At 37.3% G+C, this 27428-nt stretch overlaps 1 protein-coding gene across 1 annotated transcript in view; it reads left to right on the top strand.

The window, feature by feature from the left end:
* Positions 1-27428, top strand: part of ALS2 (alsin Rho guanine nucleotide exchange factor ALS2) — a 79996-nt gene that overhangs the window by 49593 nt on the left and 2975 nt on the right. Inside the window, exons 14-33 of the mRNA XM_090282651.1 lie at positions 407-538; positions 916-1044; positions 1430-1500; positions 1894-1960; positions 2301-2503; positions 2618-2683; positions 3777-3875; positions 4447-4611; positions 6151-6262; positions 6459-6536; positions 13804-13937; positions 14872-15036; positions 18850-18967; positions 19739-19896; positions 21945-22067; positions 22543-22719; positions 23584-23629; positions 23837-23898; positions 24462-24611; positions 24849-24945. Coding sequence (XP_090138777.1) covers positions 407-538; positions 916-1044; positions 1430-1500; positions 1894-1960; positions 2301-2503; positions 2618-2683; positions 3777-3875; positions 4447-4611; positions 6151-6262; positions 6459-6536; positions 13804-13937; positions 14872-15036; positions 18850-18967; positions 19739-19896; positions 21945-22067; positions 22543-22719; positions 23584-23629; positions 23837-23898; positions 24462-24611; positions 24849-24945 — 2352 coding nt within the window. The remainder of the gene's footprint in view (positions 1-406; positions 539-915; positions 1045-1429; positions 1501-1893; positions 1961-2300; positions 2504-2617; positions 2684-3776; positions 3876-4446; positions 4612-6150; positions 6263-6458; positions 6537-13803; positions 13938-14871; positions 15037-18849; positions 18968-19738; positions 19897-21944; positions 22068-22542; positions 22720-23583; positions 23630-23836; positions 23899-24461; positions 24612-24848; positions 24946-27428) is intronic.

Below are 27428 nucleotides of genomic sequence, written 5' to 3'. Positions count from 1 at the left end.
TATAGTTATTTTTTATTTAAAATGTTCTTGTATTTGAAGTAAATTAATAAAGACATTTTTATTTCTCAACTGTATCTTCAAATATGGTAAATACCAATAGATACAACCCATCATAAGCAAAATAGAGAGATACTGAGACCAAAACATTTGAGAATTCCTGGCCTATCCTGAGTTCTCTGTTTCTCTCTCTTCATTGATAATTGCCAGTGTTTGTGTCTTTTCCCCTTGAGTTATTTCTCTATTTCCTATGTACGTGTATGTGAGAATTTTCTGGGACCAATCTGCCTTTCTTCTCAGTCCTGTTCCTCCATAAATTTAATACTGTGTATCCAAACCACACTGAGGCTACAGATTGTGGACAATTGTTTTATATTATTTTTCTCCTTTTTAATATATTGGCCTCCAGACATCTCCAGAATACCAGAAACTGCAGGATTCCAGCTCTTGTTATGAGTCTCTTGCTCTCCACCTGGGCAGGAAACGGAAGGAAGCAGAATACACACTGGGCTTCTGGAAGACCTTTCCTGGAAAAATGACGGTACGTAAACCATGCCAATTGTCATTACCTCAGCAAACAGCAGGCAACTGTCCATTTTCTTCATTCCCCACTTGTTCGTGGTAATAATGCTTTAATGAGCCCCTTTCTAAGGGCGGTCTAAGGACCCACAGCAATGGATGTTCTAAACACCAACACCTTTCCTCATCCCTAAGAATCCTCTCTGAACATGCATCTCACCTTCTTTTGTTTTTGTCTTCTTTTTAATCTCTTTTGGTGCTAATTTTATGAAATAGTTGGATTACATTTAAACTTAGGTCTACAGATTTCTCTAAATGTGATTTGTATATTTTTCATTTTCTCTTTGCATATTTGAGATAATTTTGACTATTTGATTTTTTATTTGTTTTTAATTTCAGGATTCCTTAAGGAAGCCAGAGCGTCGACTGCTGTGTGAGAGCAGTAACCGAGCCTTATCTTTGCAGCATGCTGGGAGGTTTTCTGTGAATTGGTTCATTCTCTTTAATGATGCCCTAGTCCACGCCCAGGTGGGCCAGATTCCTAACCCTAAATGAGGCACTGGAAAGTAGAGTACTATGTATACTTAATTAATTATACCATCAGTTTGTGTTAAAATCTATTGTGGTTTTGCTGAAACTATAGAACAGAAGAGAATGTATAGTTTCCATTTCTGGTATGGGCCAGATTTCAGGGAGCTTTTTTAGTTTACATCTTGGAAATGAGTATCAGCCATGTGACAGGGTCCATGCAGCAGACATAGGGAGACCCATTAGGGTTAGCTATGTTAATGGGAACTATTTGGCTGAGATGGTGGCACCCATGTGGACTTAGCCATTTGAAACAGCTTATGCACCAGAAACCCCAGGGCCCACATGGGCTTTCTCAGATGCGTCTCCATGTTCTTTGTTTCAGTTCTCTACACACCACGTTTTCCCTTTGGCCACACTATGGGCAGAGCCACTTTCTGAAGAAGCTGGTGGTGTGTAAGTGTGTCCTCTTCCCCCACCTCCACCCTAATTCTTTCCCTCTGTTACCCAGGTTGTTTCCTTAGACATGAAAAAAAACTCAGGAGGCCTCCCCATTCTGCAAAATGAGGCTTACCCTTCCAGCATGTAGATAGTAAAGTGGCCTGTGGTGACAGTCATGACAGGTCAGAGGTGGTAGAAGGGCTTCTCCATTGCTCACATCCCCATTATTCAACACAGAGCAAAGTAACTGTGTCCTTTTTCCCACTCTGTGACCCAAACCCAGGACATGGCTGCATTTACATTTAATTGATTGCTCTTCTTGAAATAAACAAGTTCCTTTTCATGTCTGAGGATTGATATTGTAATGACAGGTTGTCATACCTACTGGTATTTATATGAATGTTTTAGGAATGGCTTAAAGATAACTACACCTGAGGAGCAGTTCACTCTGATTTCATCGACACCCCAGGAAAAGGTTAGTCAATTACGGTATTTTCTTTCAGTCTTTGACTTAGATATTCCTCTCTCTAATGGTAGTAAAGAAGAGATAAAAATTATTGTTGCTTGGCTAATGATCCATAATTATGTCCGATAAATCTTCATTAAACTAAGACTAGACTTTTGGTTTTTTTTTTTTTTAATGAACTTAATTTTAAGCATATAGCAGTGAATTCCAAGAGCCAGTCAGCATTACCTAATTAATAAGAAAAGCATTGGAAAAGGTAAAAATGATTTACACCAAGGAAAGCTAGCAGAATTTAAAGCAATGCTTGGTGATTTATTGCCTTAAACTTATTGACACATTCTGTTCCTAGACTAAGTGGCTACGGGCTATAAGCCAAGCTGTGGATCAGGCTTTGAGGGGGACCTCTGATCTTACCCCTTATGGAAGTAGCAGCAGTATTCAGAGGCAGGAGCCACCCATTTCTCGCAGTGCTAAATACACTTTCTACAAGGATCCTCGCCTAAAGGAAGCAACCTATGATGGACGCTGGTTTTCAGGGAAACCTCATGGCAGGTGAAAATGTTTAAGATTCATGCCTGGAGTGAGGATGATGGCCTAATTCCTGAGACAGTAATGATTACCTGAGATATTAATTGACATGTATTATTCTTTCCTTATGCATTCCAGAGGGTTTTTGAAGTGGCCAGATGGAAAGATGTATTCTGGCATGTTCAGGAACGGCTTGGAAGATGGGTAAGAAAATTGCATAAAACATGGGGGTAAATTCAACTTCAGTCACAAATTGTGTTATTTTGTGTTCAGAGTTATATTTAAAACAAGTAGTAGATTGTTGTTCTGTTTTTTAGAAAGACGTAGCATGTATTAGGGCCTGTCATGCAGATGTGTGAATGCGAAGAAAGCTAGAAATCTAGGATGCACCCTTGATTTACTCAGGGAAAATCATTTACCTGGACAGCCGTGTGGCCTCCAATTACACAGCCTCGCATCTGTTAAAATGGGGCTGTGTTTTATTTCTCCGTCTCAGTTGTGAAGACTGAAAACCTTGAGCAATGTGGATGGTAAGACTATTGATAGTAGTGCCCCCTTTACACAAGGACATAGAGAAATTTTCTTTTCAGAAGTTCTTAAATCATTTAATTTCTGTGATATGCTAAAGGGGAAGTCTCCTAAGTACTATATTATCCCAATGGTACTCAGTGGCGTTATTTTTGTATAAGTTTGTCATGTTTTCTAACCTTTAAATATATTCACATGATAAATTTATGGCAATGAAGTATTTTGTATTGTGTTAGAGAAGTAACTTATTTTAGTATATAAGGATTATTATATATTTAGATCAGGTGGGTGATTTTGTGTGTGTATATGTGTGTGTGTACGTGTGTGTGTGATAATGTGAGTTTTTGTGATGTCTTTTAATTTCTTTTTATTAGAACTTCAGAATAAGAAGAGACTTTAGATAACCTGATTTACCCCCTTGTTATAGAGATGAGGGAGCTGGGTACCAGGACTTGCTTACCCAAGATGATGTGACTAGTTAAGTGGAAGAGATAGGTCTAGGACCAGGTTTTCTCTTTTTCACTGGACATGGGTTAAAACATTTAATCTCTCTGCATAGTAGGGTTGATATCCTATTTCTCTGAGACTTGCCAAGTAGCTTAGGTAATAGATACAGCTTAAACCAAGACTCCGTGTTCCCCTTCCCTCCTATTGGTAAATCTTTTCTCTCTTTCCTTGTTATAATGTTTACAAGTGTGTGTGTGTATATATATATATATGGTGAATAGGTCATAATTGCATCTTCTGCTGTTTCTATTCTCCTCGGCAGGTATGGAGAATACAGAGTCCCAAACAAAGCACTACACAAAGAAGACCATTATGTGGGCCATTGGAAAGAAGGAAAAATGTGTGGTCAGGGAGTTTATAGGTAATAACATTGGAAGGGTTGTTGGACTGGTGTTGCTTTTCCAAAGAATCATGTAAATTTAAATGTTCGTGTAGTCAAAAATTTCAAGGAGTAGATGTTACTTCTTCTTATGACTAAAACTATGTGAAGTCTTATTTTAAAGTTCCTCTCATCTATCTCAAGATGAAAATATTAGGTTATTATTTAGTTCTTAACAAAATTGTACAAACCTTATAAACCCTAACTTTTTCATAAAATCTGCTGAATAAATTGCCTATAAATTTATCTTATATTTATTATATGACTAATATGGACAAACCTATCATTCTTTCAGAGATCAGTCATTTCATTTTCCTGTAATTATTAAGTGCACATTTTCCCCCCATGTTACCACAGAATACCACTTATGACATCTTAAATTTCTTAGCCTCAGTCATTCAAAAATAAGATTTTGATTAGTGAAAAACAATCATATAAACAAATAATTATAATTACCATTGAGACATGAGTATAAATTTGAATTTCCTGACTGCAAAAATAAGCATCAGAATTCAATGTGCTTGTGATGTTTATCCATTCTTTCTAACTACAGTTATGCCTCTGGTGAAGTGTTTGAAGGATGTTTTCAAGATAATATGCGTCATGGTCATGGTCTTCTACGGAGTGGAAAATTGACTTCCTCTTCTCCCAGCATGTTCATTGGCCAATGGGTGATGGATAAGAAAGCAGGATATGGTGTCTTTGATGATATCACAAGGTACAGTATTCTGCTTCTAATCTCAAAGTTTAGAGGGAGGCTGTTAAGAATCCTATGCTTACCCAAAAACTGGTGATTTTATGAAGTCTGAGTGTTTTAATTTGACAGTGTTGAGAAAAGAATTTTAGTAAGACAGTTATCAGACATCATTTTATTCATTTTCTTGTGAACCAAACAATAGGTTACTTCTTTATAATATCAGGATCATTCAAAATTAACATTGGTGCCATTTTTCTTAAAGCTTGACACCATAAAAAGCTTTTAGGGTCTCAAAAGGGCTATCAAATCTTTATTATACAAAGAAAGACCTTTCATGCAGTCAGTAGATAATAGGAATAAAAAAGGTCAGAGGGAACCTGTGGAAATTCTATTTACAGTCATAGAATGGTATCTAAATACCTTTTGATTAGGTCTTCCTATCTCTGATGTGCCCTGGCTGGTTTGGCTCAGTGGATTGAGCGCCGGCCTGCGAGCTAAGTGTCGCTGGTTCGATCTTCCAGTCAGGGCACATCAGAGAAGGAAAACTCTTGACTCCAAAAAAAAAAACCTCCACTGCCTTGCGGCATACCTCTTCAGGGGAAAGGCTAAGGGAGTAAACCCCGACAGAAAATCCGGAGCCGGAGTCCCTAAGGCGGTTCGACGTTGTAGTCAACACCGGCAACTCCTGCGGCGCACCTGAAGCCAAGCTGTATTGACTCCGTCTTTCCCTTGGACCCTTCAGCTGCGAAGAGAGGGGGGTCTGCTGCATGGGCAACAGCAGACCCTCCATATCACCCTGCCGACGATGAGGTCTTCCTATCAGATTAGATACTTGTCACCTTGCCAGCAACCTAGGAATCAAGATTAAATTCATTTAAACCTGGGGGAAGTACATAGTTCTTTTGCATCAATATTTGACTTAACCTAATCTGCTTTAGGACTTTATCTTGTATTCTTTCTCCCCTCATGTTGTTGTCATAATGTGGAATTTTTAAAAATATGCTGTTATTACTAAACTCCATGATTATTGAACAAGGAGTTTGTACTTATTTTATCTTTTTAGTGGAGATTAGTTCCCTAAATTCAAGTAGGTGAAGCATGAGTCTTGTGTGATAAATCCCATTTCTTTCTCATTTTCTTTTTCTTTTTCTTTTTTTTTTTTTTGTTAGTAAACGTTTGGGTGATCAAAAATTATGCATAGGTGTGAATCTACCTATTACATTTTGAATGAAATTATTTAGAGTTGAATTATTGGCATTCTTTTAATAACTATATACTTTAAAGTTATCATGAAAATACATGGAGTATATGCAGATCTATGTCAGGTCTACTATAATATTTAATTCCTGAGAGAACATTGCTCTGAGTAAGATGCCTTTTGCTATCACATTGTCACACATTTGAGGAGATGGAGTTAACAGCCACTTGAACTAGAAAAATTGCACGCACACACCAACCTAGGGTGATGCTTGGTATCTTCCATGTGATAATTGTTTTTTCCTCACTTTATCTTTATCATCATTGACTTTTTTATGTCACTTCTTTTCTCCTTCTGTGAAGGGGGGAAAAGTATATGGGAATGTGGCAAGATGATGCATGTCAAGGTAATGGTGTGGTAGTTACCCAGTTTGGATTATACTATGAAGGCAACTTTCACCTGAATAAAATGATGGTGAGTGTGATATTTGCATATAGTTATTACTGATATTTTTTTTAAACTTCTGTGTTAACTTTTTAAATTATGTATTAATGTTCTGCCTTATTAGTACTATTTTTCTTAACTTTTAAAATTATTTAAGGCTTTGGGGGATATGTATTGTTAAGTTAGTCTGCATTATATGTATTGTGATTTTTGTTTTTTCACATAGGGAAATGGGGTTTTACTTTCTGAAGATGATACTATCTATGAGGGAGAATTTTCAGATGACTGGACTCTTTGTGGAAAGGTTGGAAACTGACTTTCTTCTTTCTTTCCCAATATAATCTTTTACTAATTTTTTCTTTACTTTTTTAAAAAGCTAACTTCAAAGATTTTTTTGTAAATGTACATAGTTGTACAATCATCACCGCAATCCAATTTGGAACATTTTCATGACCCAGAAAAAAAATTCATCGCCATCTCCTGTCCATTTGAAGTCACCCCTCATTTTTGCCCCCCAGTCCTAAAGAACTTCTAATGGACTTTATCACGCTACATTTTCCTTTTTAGGTCCTTTGATATCAATGAAGTTATACAATGTGTGGTCTCTCCTGTGTGGCTTCTTACACTTAGCATAATGTTTTTGAGGTCTTCCCATATTATGGCATGTGCAATACTTCACTCCTTTTTATCGCTGAATAGTATTTCAAAACCACATTTTGTTTCTCTCTTCCTTCACCAGTTAGTGGGCATGCTATTATTTCCCATTTTAAACTATTATGAATAATAGTCTATAAACATTTGAATACAACTTTTTGTGTGAACATTTTAAAATTTCTCTTGGGTAGATGCCTAAGAGAGCAATTTTTGAGTTGTATGGTAAATTGATGTTTAATATATTAAGAAACTGACAAATTGTTTATCCGAAGTGGCTGCATCATTTTACATTCTTGTCAGTGTATGGGGGTTCTGATTTCTAATTTCTCCACATCTTTGCCAATACATTTTTATTTTCTGTTTCTGGGTTTTTTTTTTTTTTTTTTTTGCCATTCTAGTAGACACAAAATGTTATCTTATAGTTTTAATATACATTTCCCTAATGACTAATGATGCCATATATCATTAGAGTATATTTCATGTGCTTATTAGTCATTCATGTATCTTCTTTGGTGAAATGTCTGTTTAAACATACTCATAAAAATTGTTATTCAAAAACAATAAATAAATTTAAAAATTTTTTTAAAGTTAAAAAATTTAAAAAATAAAAATATTCAGTGGTTCAAAATTTTACGTTAGATAAAGCTTTAAGAGTAAATAAAAAAGACATTTAAAAAATTGTTATTCAGTTTATTTAAGCAAGAGAAACCACAATTTACCCATTCAAATATTCAAGTATCTTGACATTTTAAGAATTTGTTTGTAGTTTTATTGAATTGTACGGGTGCTTTATATATTCTGGGTAGAAGTCCTTTATTAGAGATATAAGATTCACCTGCAATCTTTGTTACTAGAGCCTTTTGAAGCACAAACCTTTTATTTTAATTACGTCTAATTTCTCAAATAATTTTTATGAATCTTGCTTTTGTTGTCATATCTAAAAAATCTGCCTAACTCAAGGTTATTAAGATTTTCTTCTGAAAGTCTTACAGTTTTATCTCTTGTATTTAGGTCTGTGATTCACAAAGAGCTAACTTTTGTGTACTGTGTGCATTAAAAGTCTAAATTGATTTTTTTCATGTGGGTATCTAATTATCCCAGCAACTTTTCCCATTGAATTATCTTTGTTGAAATTAATTTATCATAAATGTGTTTATTTATGGACTCTGAGTTGATCTTCCTGTCTCTTATGCCAATACCATAATATCTTGATTACTATAGATTTCTAGGAGAACCCAAATAAATAAAATCAGAAACAAACATGCTGCATTTCCCTCCACAACTAAGAAGGACTACAACTACCTCAAAACTAGAGACAATGAGAAGTTCCAGAAAACCGAGCTGCATGGAAGTTCAACAAGCAAAGATATAAAGAAGTAATACTCATCTAGACAGGTAGGAGGGGCGGAGCCAGGGCAGAGAGGATGCTGTGTGGTGGAAACAGCAGTGGAAGCAGCAGGCTGGCGGAAAGCATGGTCACATGTTTAAAAAGCAGGGAAGGATACCTGGGGAGTGCTCCCAGCACCAGACCAGACCACACAGCTCACGGTTCCAGCACCAGGGAAAATAAGAGTCTTGTTGCTTCTGACTGTGCAAACCAGAAGGGGCTGGGGCGGAGGAAGAAACTGCCGGTCTCTCAGTAGAGTCCACTTGTTTAAAGGGCCACCACAGTCCTAGAATGTCCACAGACCCACCCACTCTGGGAATGACGGCCAGGGAAACAGCTAGAGGGGCGCCAGTTCCATATGGGAAGTGGGAGAAGTGCCTGGAAAAGGGTGAGTGCTGAACAAGCAGCATTGTTTCCTCTTAGACCCCTCCCCCACACACAGCACCACAATGTGGTGAAATGGTTCATCCGTACTGACGAATACCTAAGGCTCCGCCCCTTACAACGTAACAGGTGCAACAGCTCTACATAAGACACAGAGGCAGACAAACATAGGAGCCTACCAAGATGAGCAGACAGAGAAGTATGGCCCAAAAAGAGGAACGGATCAAGTTTCCAATCGGAGAACTAAGCAACGAGGAGATAGCCAACCTAACAGACAAGGAGATAGCCAACCTAACAGATGTGGAGTTCAAAACACTGGTGATAAAGATGCTCACAGACGATAGATATGCTTCAGTGTGGCAAACCCGTAAGGGAAGAAGTGAAGGCTGTGCTAAGTGAAATGAAGGAAAATCCGCACAAAACCAATGGTGGAGGGAAGGAAACCGGGGTTCAAATCAATGATTTGTAACATAAGGAAGAAAAAAAGTCAACCAGTACAGAATGAGGAAACAAGAATTGAAAGCAATGAGAAGAGGCTTAGGAACTTCTGGGACAACTTTAAACGTGCCAACTTCCGAATCATAGGGATGCCAGAAGAATAAGAGGATGAGCAAAAAATTGAAAGCTTATGTGAAGAAATAATGAAGGAAAACTTACCAAATTTGGCAAAAAAAATAGACATACACGTCCAGGAAGCACAGAGTCCCAAACAAGCTAGACCCAAAGAGGACCACACCAAGACACATCATAATTAAAATGCCAAAGGTGAAAGATAAAGAGAGAATCTTAAAAGCAGCAAGAGACAAGCAGAGAATTACCTACAAAGGGGTGCCTATAAGACTATCAGCTGATTTTTCACAAGAACCTCTGCAGGCAAGAAGGGACTGGCCAGAAGTATTCAATGTGATGAAAAGCAAGGACCTACAACCAAGATTACTCTATCCAGCAAATTTATTATTTAGAATGGAAGGGCAGATGAAGTGCTTTCCAGACAAGGTAAAGCTAAAAGAAGAGTTCATTATCACCAAGCCATTATTGTATGAAATGTTAAAGGGACTTATTTAAGAAAAAGAAAATCAACACTATGAACACTAAAATGACAACAAACTTACAACTATCCACAACTGAATCTAAAAAATAAAAACAAAATCCAACTAAGCAAACCAGAATAGGAACAGAATCAGATATTGGGATCATTTGAACGGTTATCAGCTGGGAGGGGGAAGGGTGAGAAATGGGGAAATGGTGCAGGGGTTAAGAAGCATAATTGGTTGGTACAAAATAGATGGGGGGAAGTTAAGAATAATACAGGAAAGAGTGAAGCCAAAGACCTTATATGCACAACCCATGGACATGAACTAAGAGGGGGTGGGGTTGCTGAAGGGAAGCAGAGTACTGAGCAGAGGAGAGCCAAGGGAAAAATAAAATTGGGCCTACTGTAACAACATAATCAATAAAATATACTTAAAAAGATTTCTAGTGAGTTATAAAATCAGAAAGTGTAAGTCTTCCAACTTTGTTATTTTTTTTAAAATTGTTTTGGCCATTCTGTATCCTTGGCCTTTTAATATAAATTTAGAACTGACATGTCAAAATCTGAAATAAAACCTGCTGAGATTTTGATAGGGATTGCCTCTATATGTTATTTTGGGAATTGCCATCTTAATAATATTGAATCTTCCAATCTGTGAACATGGAATGTCTCTCCATTTATTTAGATCTCTGATTTTATCAGCAATGTTTAATAGTTTTCATTGTGCATCTTTTGCATATCTTTAGTTAAATTTTTTTAAGTCTTTTTTTATGCTGTTGTAAAGAAAACTTTTATTGATCATATTTTGGATTATTGCTATTATATAAAAATGCAATTGATTTTTTTCTTGTATTCTGAAACCTTGCTAAACTGGTTTTTAGTTCTAGTAGGGTATATGTACATGTGTGCATATTTCTTAGGATTACCTGCATATAGTATCACATTGTCTGTAAATAAACTTAGTTTTACTTCTTCCTTTGCAATCTGGAAGGCCTTTATTTCTTTTTCTTGTCTGATTGCACTTGCTAGACTCTCCAGTAGAATGTTGAATAGAAATAGTAAGCATAGACATTCTTCCCTTGTTCCCTATTTTAGGAGAAAAGAATTAAATTTTTCACAGTTAAGTATGGTATTGGCTAAAGGTTTTTTAAAGATTAATTAGATTGAGATAGTTCCCTTCTGTTACTAGTTTTTTAAAGTTTATCATAAATGGATTTTGGATTTTTCAGAGGGCTTTTTCTGTGTCTGTTGGGATTACCATATGGTTTTTGTTCTTTATAAATATTGTGTATTATGTTGGTTGTTTTTCTGATATTAAACCAACCTTCCTTTCCTATGGTAAATCATAGTTGGTCATGGTATATAATACTTTTTATATATTGCTAATATTTTGTTGAAGATATGTACATCTATATGAGAATAATGGTTTATCATTTTCTCATGTTGTCTTTGTCTTTGGTATCAGGATAATGCTTCATAGAATAAGTTGTGAAGCATTCCTTCATTCTCTGTTTTCTGAAAGTTTATGAAGCTTTGATACTATTATTTTTTGAATGTTTTGAAGAATTAACCAATGGTATCTGGACCTGAACATTACTTTATGAAAATATTTTAAGTTTCTAATTCAGTTTCCTTCTACTTGGTCTATTCAGATTTTCCATTTCTACTTGAGTCAGTTTTGATAATTTGGTTCTTCCTAGGAATTTTCCTATTTTTTCTGTTATATAATTTGTTGGCATAAAGTTGTTCTTTTTTTTTTTTTTAATGTGTTTTATTGATTATAATATTACATTTGTGCCAATTTCCCTTCCCTCTGCTCCCCTCCACCCGGTGGCCCCCCTCCCTCCAGTTTTCCCCCCCTTTTAGATCATGTCCATTAGTTGTGCATACAGTTCTTCTCAACCTCTCTCTGTCTATTCCATTCCCTCCTACCATGATCCTTAATGCCTATATCATCTCCCTCCCTCTCCCCATTCCCCCTCCCTGTTGACCTCCCCCCAACATGTTCCCCGTACCCATAGCTCTCTTTCCAGTCTCGTAGCCTGTTTAGTTTGCCTTTGTTTCAATTCCCTAGCTTCTGTTGTTTCTTGTGATGCAGTTTTCATTTTAGATTTCATTGTCTTGATCCTCCTTTTTCTAAACCAGTCCCTTTAACATCTCATACAACAGTGGTTTGGATCTAACGAACTCTTTCAGTTTTATTTTGTCCTGGAAACACTTTCTCTGTCCCTCTACTCTGAATGACAATTTCGCTGGATAGAGTATTCGTGGTTGTAGGTTTTGGATTTTCATTACTTTGAATATTTCTTGCCAGTCCCTTCTTGCCTGCAGGGTCTCCCTTGAGAAGTCAGCTGATAGTCTAATTGGGACCCCTTTGTACATAATTCTTTTCTTCTCTCTTGCTGCTTTTAAGATTCTCTCTTTATCTTTAACTCTTGACATTTTGATTATAATGTGTCTTGGAGTGGTTCTCCCTGGGTCCAGTTGTTTTGGAACTCTCTGTGCCCCCTGGACCTGCAAGTCCATTTCCCTCCCCAAGTCTGGGAAGTTCTCCTTTATTATATTTTCACTCAATTTTTCAAGTTCTAGTTCATCTTCCTCGCTCTCTGGCAAACCAATGATTCTTATGTTGGGCCTTTTATAGCTGTCCCAGAGGTTTCTGATCCTCTCATCGTTGCTTCCCATTTCCTCTCGCTGCATTGGTTGATTGCTTGTTCCTTCTCCATATTCCGGTTTGTTGAAATGAACTCTGGATTTTATTTCCTCACCATCTGTCTCGTATGTGGTTTTGTTCCTTTCGTTATGAGTGTTTTTCGCTTCTTTCTCATCTTTTTCCAAATCTTTTGTGAATTCTGTAAGCCACCTGATAACAATGGCCCAGAACTGATCATCTGACAGGTTTCTTATCTGTTCATCTGTCAGGTTCTCCATCTGTTGCCTGGTGAGCTGTGCCACCGGGATTTCTATAGTTGTCTGCCTCATTTTGACAGATGCGTTTTGTTTTCTTGGGCTGGCTGTAGGGGGCAGTGCCTGTGTACGTGTCACAATCCAGGGACCGGCGCCGTTCCGCAACCTATTTCGCAGCCCTGTGGCGCTTTCTTTGGGGGCGGGGGTCCAAGATGGATTCACACAGTTATTCCGCTAGGAGACCGGGATCCGTCCTCCCGCCCCCCTGGGCCTCACTGTTCAAGGCGATGTGGTGGCTGCTTTCCCCAGCGTTGGGGTCGCGAGCTGCCGGGGGTTCGACTGCAGCCGGGGTTGTTCTCCCCGCCGCTGTCCCAGGTGCGACCGCAAACAGCACCGCCCCCTTTCGCTCGTCCTACCTGCCCAAAGAGCGCCGCTGGTTTATAACTTCATATGTTGGGCTTCCGTGTAGTTTTATTTTCTGGAATTTCTAGTTATCCTTTGTTCTGCAGTAGTTGTATTCCTCTCTAGTTGTAGAGGGAGACCGAGCGCGTCCGTCTAAGCCTCCATCTTGGCCGGAAGTCCTAAAGTTGTTCTCTTAATATTCTCTTCCAGTCTTTTTAATTTCTATAAGGTGGATGTAATATATCCTGTGATGTTATTTTTGATTTTGTAATTTTGTCTTCCTTTTCTTTCTTGATCAATCTAATTGTCAATTTTGTGTATCTTTGCAAGGAGGCGATTTTTGGTTTATTTTATTATTTTCTCTTTTTTTTTTGGTTTCTCATTTCTGCTCTAATGTATATTATCTCCTTTTTTCTTGCTTTGGGTTTAGTTTGTTCCTCTTTTTTTCAATTTTGTAAGATGAAATTTTAGATTACTATTTGAGATCTTTATTTTTTAATATAGGCACTGCTTGAGCAGCATCCTGTACATTTAGTTGTGTGTTCATTTCCTTCAGCTCAAAATATTTTACTAATTTTTTCTGTGAATTTTTTTCTTTTACCAAGGGTTTATTTTTACATACTGTTTTTGCACATGCATGTACACATGCTTTTACCAAAAAAAAAAAAAAAAAAAAAAAGTTGGGGATTGGTAAAGAGTTAAGTTAAAAAGGGAAATGTTAACCATTGGGTGCTCTTTTTCCTCTTGAATTTTTAAATTGAAAATACTTTCTCTAATTTCACATTTTTTCTGACTTTACTGTAGGGAACACTGACTATGCCAAATGGAGATTACATTGAAGGCTGTTTTAGTGGAGAATGGGGATCTGGGATAAAAATCACTGGAACCTACTTTAAGCCTAGCCTGTATGAAAGCGATAAAGACAAACCCAAAGTTTTGTGAGTAACTAATGTTAATTCTGGATTAATTATTGAATGTTTTGAGTTTTCTTGCTTTTATCAAAGCTGGTTAATATTTTAAATGCAAAACAAGGGTTTAAAGCCTTTTATTCTTTTAGCAAAGTGTCACTTCCTTGAATTGTCACCTGACACTACTACAGAGAGCTAAATCCGTAGTCTTGGTTTAGATCAAAGCCTTATAACATAGATTTTTAAAATACAAGTTCTCTGTGTGGGAATAATGCTACTAGTAATGGTGTAGGCATCCAAGTTGATTGAAAGAGAGCATTCTTAAATGAAACCTCTAGACAACTTGATTTTGAAAAGTAAAGATCAAGCCTATACATTTACCAAGTAGAACAGTATACTCTGCACATATGGAAAAGAAAGACAAAATTTAAGTCTCTGAAGTTGTATTATGTTCTTCCAACAAGTTTTTGGCATATGTACATTTTTCTTTATTGATTGCAGCTTTCAGTTGGTTTTTTGTATTTTGGTAACATCTCGGATTCTTTTTTCTGATGGGAGCTTGATATATTTTCTATACTGTGTTTATTTTTAGAGTATGTTTAGAACCCAGCATGCAGTGCATTTCACAGTTCCCATAATGAGTTGTGCACAGCACAGAAAGTCCTTGTTTTCACAGCAATCAGTTTTTAAAAATCAATTTTGTGGATATGTAGAAAGCAAAGGAGTTAATCCTGATGTGCTTTGTACTTAACAATTCATAGATTTTAGTATCTGATGAACATTAAGTCGTTAAAACCATCTCTTTAAAAATTTTATGCAGTATTTTAAAAATAAAATCGCCATCAAATCTAGGAAGTTTTGTCACAAAAGCACTCCCAGTTGTATATTAGTTTCTATTCAGGATTTTTGTGCACGCACACACAAAAGGGTGATTAATTAAAGCTTGGCGTGACTTTTTTAGCAGGAAGCTAGGAAATCTAGCAGTGCCTCCTGATGAGAAGTGGAAAGCAGTGTTCGATGAATGTTGGCGTCAGCTGGGCTGTGAAAATCCAGGCCAAGGGGAAGTTTGGAAGGCATGGGACCATATTGCTGTGTCCCTGACTGCCAGTCGGCGCCAGCACAGAGACAGGTGAGTGCCTGCACAGCACAGGGCACAGCATGGTAGGAAGATGAAACTTAAAATCAGTAACTGGTCAAGGCTTGCCACATTTAACTCAATATAATTAATTTAAAAGTCAGTGATGTACTTCTGTTTCTGATCAAGGGAGTTAAAACACACCTCCCTTTATCTTCTGAATTCAACTATAAAACCCACACAGAAAATATCGATAGCTATTAGAAAACGCTGAAAAGTAAATATTAGCCAGTGTATTGAGGAAGGACACCTAAATTCAAAGTACCATCGAACCAGTCATGAGCTTACTGGGTTTTTAAACCTCAGCATTCCTCAGCCTGAACTCCGTGTAACCTGAAACCTTGAAGTAAGTACTGTGGCATAGATTGTCGGAGATCCAAAAAAAAAAACTCCTTTGCTTCTGGCTCAAGATGTTGAAACGAGACTCAAGCTCAAATAGAGTGGAGGAGATACACTGGGTTTTCTTTTTCTTTTTTTTCTCCATTTTCTCATGCTCCAGCCTCCAGGTACTTCTGCAGCAGGGGCAGCTATGGCAGCTGCTTGAGGAACTGTGATAGGAAGCTTGCAAGAGCTAAAACTCATGAGGGAGCTCTTCCCCCTTTGGTGGATCCTCAAGAGTCTTGGCCAAATCCCATTGCTTTTTTGGCTTATGTCTCTGTTCTTCTACCACTTGGCTCTATCTGATGCGGCACATTGGTAGAAGTGGGCAGTTTCTGGCCAGGGGACCTAAAAGGGGAACCAGAAAATGCTAGTGAGGTAATGCAGAGAGGGGAGCTCTGGAAAGCAGCCTTATGAAGTTGTTTATGAATACCTGGGTTCACCCCATACTGCACATGTGTGGATTTGATCCTAATTAGGATACCAACACTTTGAGAAGTGAGTTAATAGGGAGACTTCAATCCAGGTCCCAGACTGACCACCGAGTGGTATACTCACAGACAGATGCAAATAGGACTGTGAAGGCTTTAAGAAGTGAATTGACATTGGAACCACAGCTCATAGCAGGCTGAAGATATGTATCAGCTGTTCTAGACATTCCCAAGGTGACTGCATATTCAGTGATTCACTAGAGCAGCGGTTCTCAACCTGTGGGTCACGACCCCTTTGGGGGTCGAACGACCCTTTCACAGGGGTTGCCTTAGACCATCGGAAAACACATATATAATTACATATTGTTTTTGCAGTTATCACTATGCTTTAGTTATGGTTGGGGGTCACCACAACATGAGGAACTGTATTAAAGGGTCGCGGCATTAGGAAGGTTGAGAACCACTGCACTAGAGGGACTCAAATGACTCAACATATACAGTACTCGCAGGTAAGAGTCATTAACAGGTAAAAAAAAGTAAGGATCCACAGCAAGATCATTAGGGAAGAAGGCACCAGCTGAGTGTGGAGGACTCCCATTTACAAGATTCCCATGTTCTCTCCCTTCTGATTGAAGCCACACATGTATAATGTTTCTGCCCGGGGAAGCCCATTAGAGATTCAGTACCCAAGGTTTTGAATGGGGGCTATGTGCATTGGCGCCCTGTGCTTAGCAACTGCCAGGATTCTAGTCCCAATAAGAGAGAAGATGTTCATCATAAAGCACGTTGTGAGTATAGTCTGTGGACAACAAAATACCCTTATTGGTTAGCGAGTGTTTTATATCAGTATAGGGAACTTTTAGGAAGCTTAACTCCCAGTATCAGCCATGGGTCAACTTTACAAGGAGGTCCTTCTAAAGCTAATAATTTCAAGCCTACTATGTGTACTCTATTATTCATGTCAACATTCTCCATAAGATATAAATAAGACCCAGAGTCTCATGACATAATACTCAAAATGTCCATGCTATAAACCAAAATTACTTGGCAATCAGAGAACCATGAAAGTCTTAACAATAGACATCAGTGACAACTAACATAGATTTTGGGATTATCTGACAAGAATTTTAAAGCAGCTAGTATAAAAATGCTCAAAAGAGCAATCACAAACACTCTTGAAATAAATGTTAAAATTGACAAGTATAAACAAAAAAATAGAAGCTATAAGGAAGGACCAAATCAGGCCCTGGCTGGTGTGGCTCAGTGGTGAACCAAAAGGTCATCGGTTTGATTCCTAGTTAGTGCACATGCTGATCTCACATATTGATGTTTCTGTTCCTCTCTTTCTTCCTCCCTACCCCTCTCTCTAAAAATAAATAAAATCTTTTTAAAAAACTCAACTTTGAAAAAAAGAACCAAATCAAAATTTTAGAACTGAAAAATACAGTAACCAAAACTTTTAAAAAATCATTGGGTAAACTTAATAGTTGAATAGAATAGAGATGACAGCAGAAGAGTTAGTAAACTTGAAAATAGATTAATAGAAATTATCCAAACTGAAAAACAGGGAAAAGAATAACCAGAGCTCTAAGGACATAAGCGTCTAATATTTGTGTCCTTGGAATCTCAGAAGGAGAGGAGAAAAATTGCAGGGCTGAAAAAAGTATTAGAGGAAATAATGGTTGAAAACTTCCCAAGGCTGGGGAAAGACATAGACTTGCAGGTTTAAGAAGCTGAGCAAACTGTATCCTAGCAAAAAGCAAAGATATCCATGTACAAATGCATCATACTCAAATTGAAAGAAAATAATCTTGAAAGCAGTTAGATAAAAATGATGCCTTACATATGGGGAAACAGCAGTTCAAATGCCTGCATATTTATCATCAATGTCCTCTGGAGACCTAAATAGCGGCACAAGTTTTGATGTACTAAAAGAAAAATTACACATGTGCTTTTTTATTTCTCTTTTCTTTTTCTACTTTTTCTGACCCCCTCCCCCTTTCTCCTGCTTTTCTTTTCACCATCTGCCTTTTTTCATGTCCTTATTCTTTCACTTGGCCAGTAACTTCCACAAGCATTGCTGAGGATTTGGACCTAAAGAACTTGCAGTGCAGAAAGAAGTTTGGGTCTTTTTTTCCTGTGTTTGGGTTAAATGGGAATTGATTATAGTGTTTCATTCACGAAGTTCATGATATTTACCTTCTACTCTCTCTGTCAGTAGAAGAAATAGAAACTAGCAGAAATGATTAAAATTCTAGACTTGCTCTCATGTGTGATACAGGTAGTCAGCCTTCACTTTTAGAGCCTGTTATTGTAAACATTGGTATTTTAGACCTCCTGTTAACCTTGGTTAACAGTTGTTGAATGTTTCCAAGGAATGAGAATGAATGAATTTGTATATAAAGCCATTATCTTATTTGTTTCTCTAAAATAGTATAATAATAATGATTGTGTACTGTTTCTAATTTCTGATTGGTTATAACCTAATGATAGAGTGTCATTACCAAAAACGTCTGCTGATTACTACGAGTACATGTTTGTCTTACCTCCTCATCCAGCGCTTCCCTTTACTCACTACCTGTTGTAGATCTTCATTATCTCCTTACTTTTTGAGCTTATTTTTATTCCTTTGATTTGATATCTTTTTTTCTTAGCTCTCCTTCTCCCTTTTATTCCATTGTTCTCTTGTCACTAACAATCTATTACCAATTTTCTCTCCAAGCTGATGTTATAGTATCTTCCGACACCATGGTTTATATTAGAGCAAAATCTTTATCAATTTATTGTTGTTAATGAAGTAACATTAAATGCTGTTTTGAATGACTTTTATATAAACTTACTAGCAGGTCACTTACTATGTATGAGTTCATTTGGGCCAAACACTCTTTTGGGTACTCTCTTTTATCCTTAGTTGGTGACTATGTTTTTTGTGCACATTAGAATTATCTTGTTTTCTTGATGTGAAACTCATAATAGGTTTTCTTTTCTTTTTTACTAGTCCAGAGATATTAAGTCGTTCACAGACTCAGACACTAGAGAGTTTGGAATTCATTCCCCAGCATGTTGGTGCCTTCTCAGTAGAGAAGTATGATGACATCAAGAAATATTTAATAAAGGTAAAACTAGAGTCACAATTACACCAGTCTTGTGAATTAATGATGCAGCTGCCACAACATATCATTCAAATCTCCTCGCAACTCATTTTTACCCTAATCCTGTTTTTGCTTTCTATGTATTTCTTGTTAATTCTCTGACTAATAAAAGCACGTTTCTGCATGAAGATTACCCTGTAATGACAATAGAACTTTTTAAGTTTTGTAAAATGTTCGAGGGGGTTCTGAAGAGCTAGGGTCAGAGTTTTAAATGGCTTCTTGTTAGTAACACTAGGAAACTAGAGATTATATAAATAAAGCAGGCAGCTTTCATCCCCTGGTTATGCCGTCTTTGGCAAACGCTGTACAATCAGCTACAGTTTAAAGTATGGCATGTATTGAAACAAGGTGCAGGAAGTAGTATGAGAGAAATTAAGGGAACTGAAGAGCTACTATTTCAGAGTATAATCAACAGTCATTATTTAGTTTTCTCCAAGTAACACTGTATATGGTTTTTGTTTAAACTACCTTAGAACCTTTCTTTTAATGATGTTCTATACCAGTCTATCCAAAGCTATTTTCCTAAGTTGTTAAAAGGATTTTTTAATTAAGATTAGGAACTCCTACTTCATATAATTTGGGTAGATGCTTCACTTTCTGAAAAGTTAAGAGTTTTTGAATTTTCCTGGTCCGTAAGTTGACTCCTGGAATTTGGAAAGTTCTTTATTATTTACTGATTGATTGTTTCTCTGTTAGTGCACGTTGACCAACTGCCTCAATTCTCGTCCTGCTCAGGCCTGTGACACTCCTCTGCACCCCCTGGGCAGGCTCGTGGAGACACTGGTTGCAGTGTACAGAATGACATACGTGGGTGTGGGCGCCAACCGCCGACTGCTGCAGGAGGCTGTGAAGGAGATTAAGTCCTATCTGAAGCGAATTTTCCAGCTGGTGAGGTGAGAGATCTTCTTGATGTTTGCAAGTTGTGGAACACTAGTTTATACTAATGGTTTGGGTATCTTCTCTCTCAATCTAAAGATTACAGTTTCGTGAAGAATCTTTAATGTTTTCCTTTACCACAGAAATTATTCATTAAGAAAATGGTTTTATGCCAGAGATCCTGAAATAGATTGAATAATGACAACATGTTTTTACTTTATATTTATGCTATAAGTATAAAAAAAGAACCTTATCCATTGTGACTTATTTCCTTTATGTCTTTCTTATTAAGTATAATAGAAGGCTAAAATAAATGTTATTTAATTCTAATTTTGGTATGAAATATAGTAGTCTCATTTGGATTTCATCACTAGGCAAATGTCTCTAAAACCTAGCCACAAAGAAGATAAATTCTAATATGAAGTTTTGTCCCTGAGTGTTTATGTCCTGTCCCTTGATAATAGCATCATATTTGTTCAGTTATTCAACAAATATTTATTGAGTGCATGTGTGTGTTAGCCACCATTCTAGCTCCTGGAGGAATTGATCAGTGAACAAAACAACAACAAAAATGTTTAAAGTCTGTCCTGTCATAGAGCTTACATTGTAGTGGGAACAAAATATGTAGTATGTCAGATGATAATAAATATGACAGAGGGAAAGAGGATGGGACTGAAGGTAAGGTGCTGCTATTTTAGAAGGTCAAGGAGGCCTGAGTAATGAGGTAACATCAGCACAGAGACTGAAGGAGGTGAGAAAATAAGTAAGTAAGTATTTTTGGAAAGAGTTTTAAGGCAGTAAGCAAATTTGGAACTAGTGAAATTCAGAATCTTTTAATAGGTATAAGCCAACAAGAAAATATTAAGATAATTACACAAAAGTTTATGAATTTGTCCCAGAAAACTTCCTTAATTATTAGCCTCAAATTAATAAATGCATATGGAAGTGTTTCAGGTTTTAGGGGGTGTTGTGATCTACTGAAAAGACCACTGGGTTGGGAATATGTGAACTCCGACATTAGCAAGACAGGTATAACGAAAATAAGTTTCCTGAACTTTCTTAGCTTTCCCAACTACAAAATTAGGGACAGAGGCAGAGGCAGAGGCAGGGTACAAGTTTGCATAAATAGAGAGATTACAGATTGCCTTTAAAGAGAAAGGGTCATGATTAAAGTCTGTAAAAATAAAGAGGACAATAAACTTGTTCATGGTAGAGCTCCCCATTTAGATATAAGATTGGAGATAAAATGTAGGGCAAATCCAAAGCCTAGAAAAAAATTCTCAACAACTTGGCAGCTTGATCACATAGAAATTTTTTTCAGCAACTTGACTTTTTATATGAACACTTAAAATTTTTACCTAAAATCCATATAATTTTATTAACCAATGCCACCCCAATAAATTTAATTTTAAAAAGTTTTAATCCTGGCTGGTGTGGGTCAATAGATTGAGTGCCGGCCTGTGAACCGAAAGGTCATCACAGGTTCAATTCCCAGTCAGGGCACATGCCTGGGTTGCAGGCCAGGTTCCCGGTTGGGGGTGTGTGAGATGTGTCTCTCACACGTTGATGTTTCTCTTCCTCTTCCTCCCTTCCCCTCTAAAAATAAATAAAATCAAAAATAAAATTTATTTTTTAAATTTTAAAAGTGTTTACAATAATTGGGTTTTTTACCTTAATGTTGGACATTGAAACAGTTTCCACTGATACTTGTTTTATACTCTGAGAATAATGGTCTCAACTAGAAGAGTTTATACAGATCGATCTCAGATGAGATTTGCCAGTAAGAGAAGCATATATCATATGGATCAGAATTCTTCATTCTTAAATAACTAGACAGAAAAAAATCATAGCACATGAAAATTTTCCGTGGTATTATTAGCTATACTATTAATTTTATTTTGTAAGAAGCATTAGTTAAGAATCTCAGACAGCTAAAATATTTAGTTAATACTAAGTTTGATGTCATAAGTCCTTAAATAGATTAAATAATGGAAATGTGTTTTTACTCTTTTTAGGTACTCTAGAGGTATAATTGCATGATTATGTTTTTTTTATTACTCCTTAGGTTTTTATTTCCTGAGCTTCCTGAAGAGGGCAGCACAATTCCTCTCTCTGCTCCTCGGCCGTCTGAAAGGAAATCATTCTGCACTGGGAAGTCAGATTCCAGATCTGAATCACCAGAGCCGGGGTAAGTGGAGTTGGGTGGAGAGAGTGAAGGAAGGGGGTGGGGACCAAATGATCCTATCCAAAGAATCCTGGAAAGTTGTTTTCTCTATATCTGAGTTTCCTTATTTCTAAAATGGTGTGGTTGGATTAGGTAATCTCTGAGGTTCCTTTTTGCTCTCAAGTTCATGCAAGTTCAACCACAGATGACTAGGCACAAAAGCAGCTGAGCAAAGTAACATCATGCTGACCTAGAATAACAGCAGAGAAGTCAGTCTCAAAACGGAAACGAAGGGGGATTTTTCAGTTATATTTCGAGTTATGAAAAGAATTCACAGTTGGTCCAAGATAAAACTCTGGAGCTAGGCTCCTCATGTGAACTCCATATATAAAAGTACGATAATATTATAACTGCTTTTTACTCAAATTTTCCCATCTTTCAATTTCGATTCTATATTGAATTTTAATATTAATGACTTATTCTCTCCAATATTTTGTAGTTACGTGGTAACAAGTTCTGGGTTGCTGCTTCCTGTGCTACTACCCAGGCTGTACCCACCGCTGTTTATGCTCTATGCCCTGGATAATGATCGTGAGGAGGACATTTACTGGGAGTGTGTTCTGCGGCTAAATAAGCAGGCAGATATTGCTCTTCTGGGCTTCCTTGGGGTGCAAAGGTAAGTACAGCAATTATGAGTGGAATCAGGTGGTTTTAATTTAAAGTGAAAAGAGCATTATCAGGAATTTGGTACTTTGACGTCTGATTATGTATGTAATTTGCAGTTTACTCACTTATTTGCATATGTCTGTTCCGCAAAATAGTGCTATTTAATAATTTTATTTTTGAAAATTTCAAAGATGGGTATGGACCAAATTGCTTTTTGGAATGTATATTTTGTGTGTGCGATATATATATATATATAAATTTGAGTTATTCCACCTGATATTTTGCAGTTCTTTAAAGCAAAATACATATATTCACATTTTCAGAAAAAACTAATTGTATTCAGTTTTCAGCATTCTTCCCTTCTTCTCTTTCCTTCTTCCTCATCTATAATTTCTAATTTAAAAGTTTTAGAAGTACTCTTTTTGTTGCAGGGCATTGTTTCTTGTTATTCCATGGGATTACTAAGTGATTATGCTTTCTTCCTAGTGCTGTAATGAGGCCAATCACCACAACACCCAATAATTATATATTTGTGCTATAAAAAAAGTGTATAAACCTGAATTGGAAAGTACATTTTTTTTCCCAGTGGAATAATTGAATAGTGAAAATGAGATGAAACTGAGTCAGGTAAAGCTTTTGGCCAATGTTAGGTCATATCCATAATGTGTGTTATTGGAGTATAGAATGATAAATTTGTTAGGGACATGATAGGAACTTTTAAATTGTTTCTGGAATGTTTATTAAAACTTAAACTGCTTGTGGAAGTTATTTTAAATGGGGGACAGGGAAGCCAGTATAGCCATCACCTGTTTTTATGGGGATTAATTTACCATAAGTAACAACTTGTAATAACAAAGTATGGATTCCATTGTAGGAAATTTTGGCCAGTGACCTTGTCAATCCTTGGAGAGACTAAAAAGGTATAGTAGATTTTAGTTTCTTTAGCAACTATGCTTTTCTTTGGAGTGGGGGATTTGCAATACCAAGAAATTTCCATCTTACTTGAGTAGAATAGTACCCAAGCATGAGTTACTCACCAAACACCTGCACCCTGCCATCGGTGTCAGTTTATTATTACAGTAAAGGACAGCTTTTCTCATTGAGCTTCATAAATTCTCTTTTTGCAGGTTTTGCCAGCCACAAAAGATGCTTGTTTTGCCTCAGCCGTAGAGTGTCTGCAGCAAATCAGGTAATCTGATTTGTTGAAAAATCACATAAATCAAAGTAGTGGTTAGTCTATTAAAGAATTAATGCGATCTTATTTTCATTTAAGCTCTAAGCATGTCCTCCACTCCTAGATAGTGTCAACCTCAGCCTGGAGATAAGGAAGGCTCTTTTGAGACAGCTAGGTTACCTTTTACTCTGCAAGGGCCTTGTATTTTTAAAAGTGGTGGAGCCCTACCCAGAATCTTATCTGTATAATCACATCTTTAGCCAAATGGAAATTAACTAAATTCTTCCTTAGAGAAGAGCATATATTAGGAAAATAAGATCCACTTGTGTAAAACGAGATGAGGTGTGACTTAGTAAAGTCTTCCACATGAATCATAGGTAGTTGGTTGGAAGCTTCTTTTCTCAAAGAACCATAGGATTACAAAGGTCATCCCTTTCAGTGACTCAGCAACTCATTATGCCTGATGTGTCCAATTTAAGGCACATGTACCTCAGGAGAGTATACTGTCAAAAAAATTAGTATCAGATGGCTCTATTACGATTATAAGTATCTTTTTGTCCTTTTTTTTTTTCCAACAGCACAACATTTACCCCATCAGACAAACTTAAAGTCATCCAGCAGACTTTTGAAGAGATCTCACAGAGTGTCCTGGCATCACTTCAGGAAGACTTCTTATGGTCCATGGATGACTTGTTTCCTGTTTTCTTATATGTGGTGCTGCGGGCCAGGTGATCGATCTTTCTGACTTTAATATTAATGACTACTTATTTTAACATGTGTGCCTTTTGCTTTTTTTGAACTAATGACAGGATTATGCTTCCCCAGTAGAAAAAAAAATCTATTTCTATTAACCAGTTTCACTATGGCATTACCTCTTTGTTGAGCTATTTTTTTCCCTCAAACAGATTTAGAAGGAGGATGTACATATAAGTAGAAATAACTTAGCATCTTTTCTCATTGGGCAGGATTAGGAATTTAGGCTCAGAGGTACATCTCATTGAGGATCTAATGGACCCATATCTTCAGCATGGGGAACAGGGCATAATGTTCACCACCTTGAAGGTAAGTATAGGTATTATTTCCTATTTGTTATATTAAAATCTATTCTTCATTTACCATAATATAAATCTGTCATTAGCTACTTTTCTTCTTTATAGAAGTTAAATGCAAGCATTTTAAGTACCTTTAGAGCACATACTGCTAATATTTTAAAGTATGATAATATATTAAAGAAAAGTACCAATCAGTTAATTATTCTTTAAAATACTAAAGCAAATTATTCACTATCCAGTGTTCCCTTTAAATTGATCTTTCAAAGCATTACAGATGTTCATGAATGTAGACCATCTGTATAAATGTAACTAGAAAAGAAACAGAAAGGATTCTTAGTGTCCAAAAAGTATCCAAAACTAGAGCTATTTAATGGAACTAAGGTAAAACACAGAAGGCAGTATCTATAGAATAAATATGAATTGCATCTTCTTCTTTTTAAAAACAATTCTTTTTTTTTTAATGTTTTTTATTGATTATAATGTTACATTTGTCCCAATTTCCCTTCCCTCTGCTCCCCTCCACCCAGTGGCGCCCCTCCCTTCAGTTGTTCCCCCCTTTTAGACCATGTCCATTAGTTGTGCATATAGTTCTTCTCAACCTCTCTCTGTCTATTCCATTCCCTCCTACCATGATCCTTAATTCCTATATCACCTCCCTCCCTCTTTCCGTTCCCCCTCCCTGTTGACCTCCCCCCAATATGTTCCCCATACCTATAGTTCTTTTTCCACTCTCATTGCCCGTTTAGTTTGCCTTTGTTTCAATTCCCTAGCTTCTGTTGTTGTTTCTTGTGATGCAGTTTTCATTTTAGATTTCATAGTTTTGATCCTCCTTTTTTTAAACCAGTCCCTTTAACATCTCATATAACAGTGGTTTGGATCTAATGAACTCTTTCAGTTTTGTTTTGTCCTGGAAACACTTTCTCTGCCCTTCTATTCTGAATAACAGCTTTGCTGGATAAAGTAATCGTGGTTGTAGGTTTTTTCTTTTCATTCCTTTGAATATTTCTTGCCAGTCCCTTCTTGCCTGCAGAGTTTCTTTTGAGAAATCAGCTGATAGTCTTATTGGGACCCCTTTGTACGTAATTCTTTTCTTCTCTCTTGCTGCTTTTAAGATTCTCTCTTTATCCTTAATTTTTGACATTTTGATTATAATGTGTCTTGGTGTGGTTCTCCCTGGGTCCAGTTTTTTTGGAACTCCCTGTGCTTCCTGGACCTGTAAGTCTATTTCCTTCCCCAAGTTTGGGAAGTTCTGCTTTATTATATTTTCACTTAATTTTTCAATTTCTAGTTCATCTTCTTCGCCCTCTGGCAAACCAATGATTCTTATGTTGGGCCTTTTATAGCTGTCCCAGAGGTTTCTGATCCTCTCATCATCCTTGCTTCCTGTTTCCTCTCTCTGCACTGGTTGATTGTTTGTTCCTTCTCTATGTTCTGGTTTGTTGATATGAACTCTGGATTTTTTTTCCTCACCATCTGTCTCGTATGTGGTTTTGTTCCTTTCATTATGAGTGTTTTTCGATTCTTTCTCATCTTTTTCCAGATTTTGTTAATTCTGTAAGCCACCTGATAACAATGGCCCTGAACTGAGCCTCTGACAGGTTTCTTATTTGTTCATGTCAGATTCTTCATCTTTTGCCTGGTGAGCTGCGCCACCAGGATTTCTATAGTTGTCTGCCTCCTTTTGACAGATGCGTTTCGTTTTCTTGGGCCAGCTGTAGGGGGCAGTGCCTGTGTACTCGTCATGACCCAGCGGCCGGCGGCAATCCGCAACCTTTTTCGCAGCCCTGTGGCGCTTTGTGTGGGGGCGGGGGTCCAAGATGGATTCACACAGTTATTCTGCTGGGAGACCGGGATCCGTCCTCCCGCCCTCTGGGCCTCACTGTTCAAGGCGATGTGGTGGCTGCTTTCCCCAGCGTTGGGGTTGCAAGCTGCCGGGGGTTCGACTGCTGCTGGGATTGTTCTCCCCGCCGCTGTCCCTGGTGCGACCGCAAACAGCACCACCCACTTTCGCTCTTCCTACCTGCCCAAAGGGCGCCGCTGGTTTATAACTTCATACGTTGGGCTTCTGTGTAGTTTTATTTCCTGGAATTTCTAGTTATCTTTTGTTTTGAAGTAGTTATATTCCTCTGTAGTTGTAGAGGGAGACCGAGCGTGTCCGTCTAAGCCTCCATCTTGGCCGGAAGTCCAATTCTTTTTTTTAAAAAAGATTTTATTTACCTACCTTTAGAGAGAGGGGAAGGAAGGGAGAAAGAGGGGGAGAGAAACATCTATGTGTGAGAGCTACATCAGTCCATTGCTTCTCACATGCCCCCAACCCAGGGACCTGGCCCACAACCCAGGCATGTGCCCTGACTCAGGATTTAAACCAGCAACCTTTTGGTTTATAGGCCAGCACTCAGTCCACTGAGCCACACCAACCAGGCTGCATCTTCTTTTTTATTCATGTATTTATTATAACCAGTAGGTTACAAATGAGGTTCTCTGATCTGAGTG

The sequence above is a fragment of the Furipterus horrens genome, unplaced genomic scaffold (assembly GCF_987537825.1).
Source record: "Furipterus horrens unplaced genomic scaffold, mFurHor1.1.pri manual_scaffold_1, whole genome shotgun sequence".
In the NCBI taxonomy this organism is placed as follows: Eukaryota; Metazoa; Chordata; class Mammalia; order Chiroptera; family Furipteridae; genus Furipterus; species Furipterus horrens.
The sequence above is the reverse complement of the archived record's forward strand: the minus strand, read 5'-3'. Positions and strand labels throughout refer to the sequence as shown.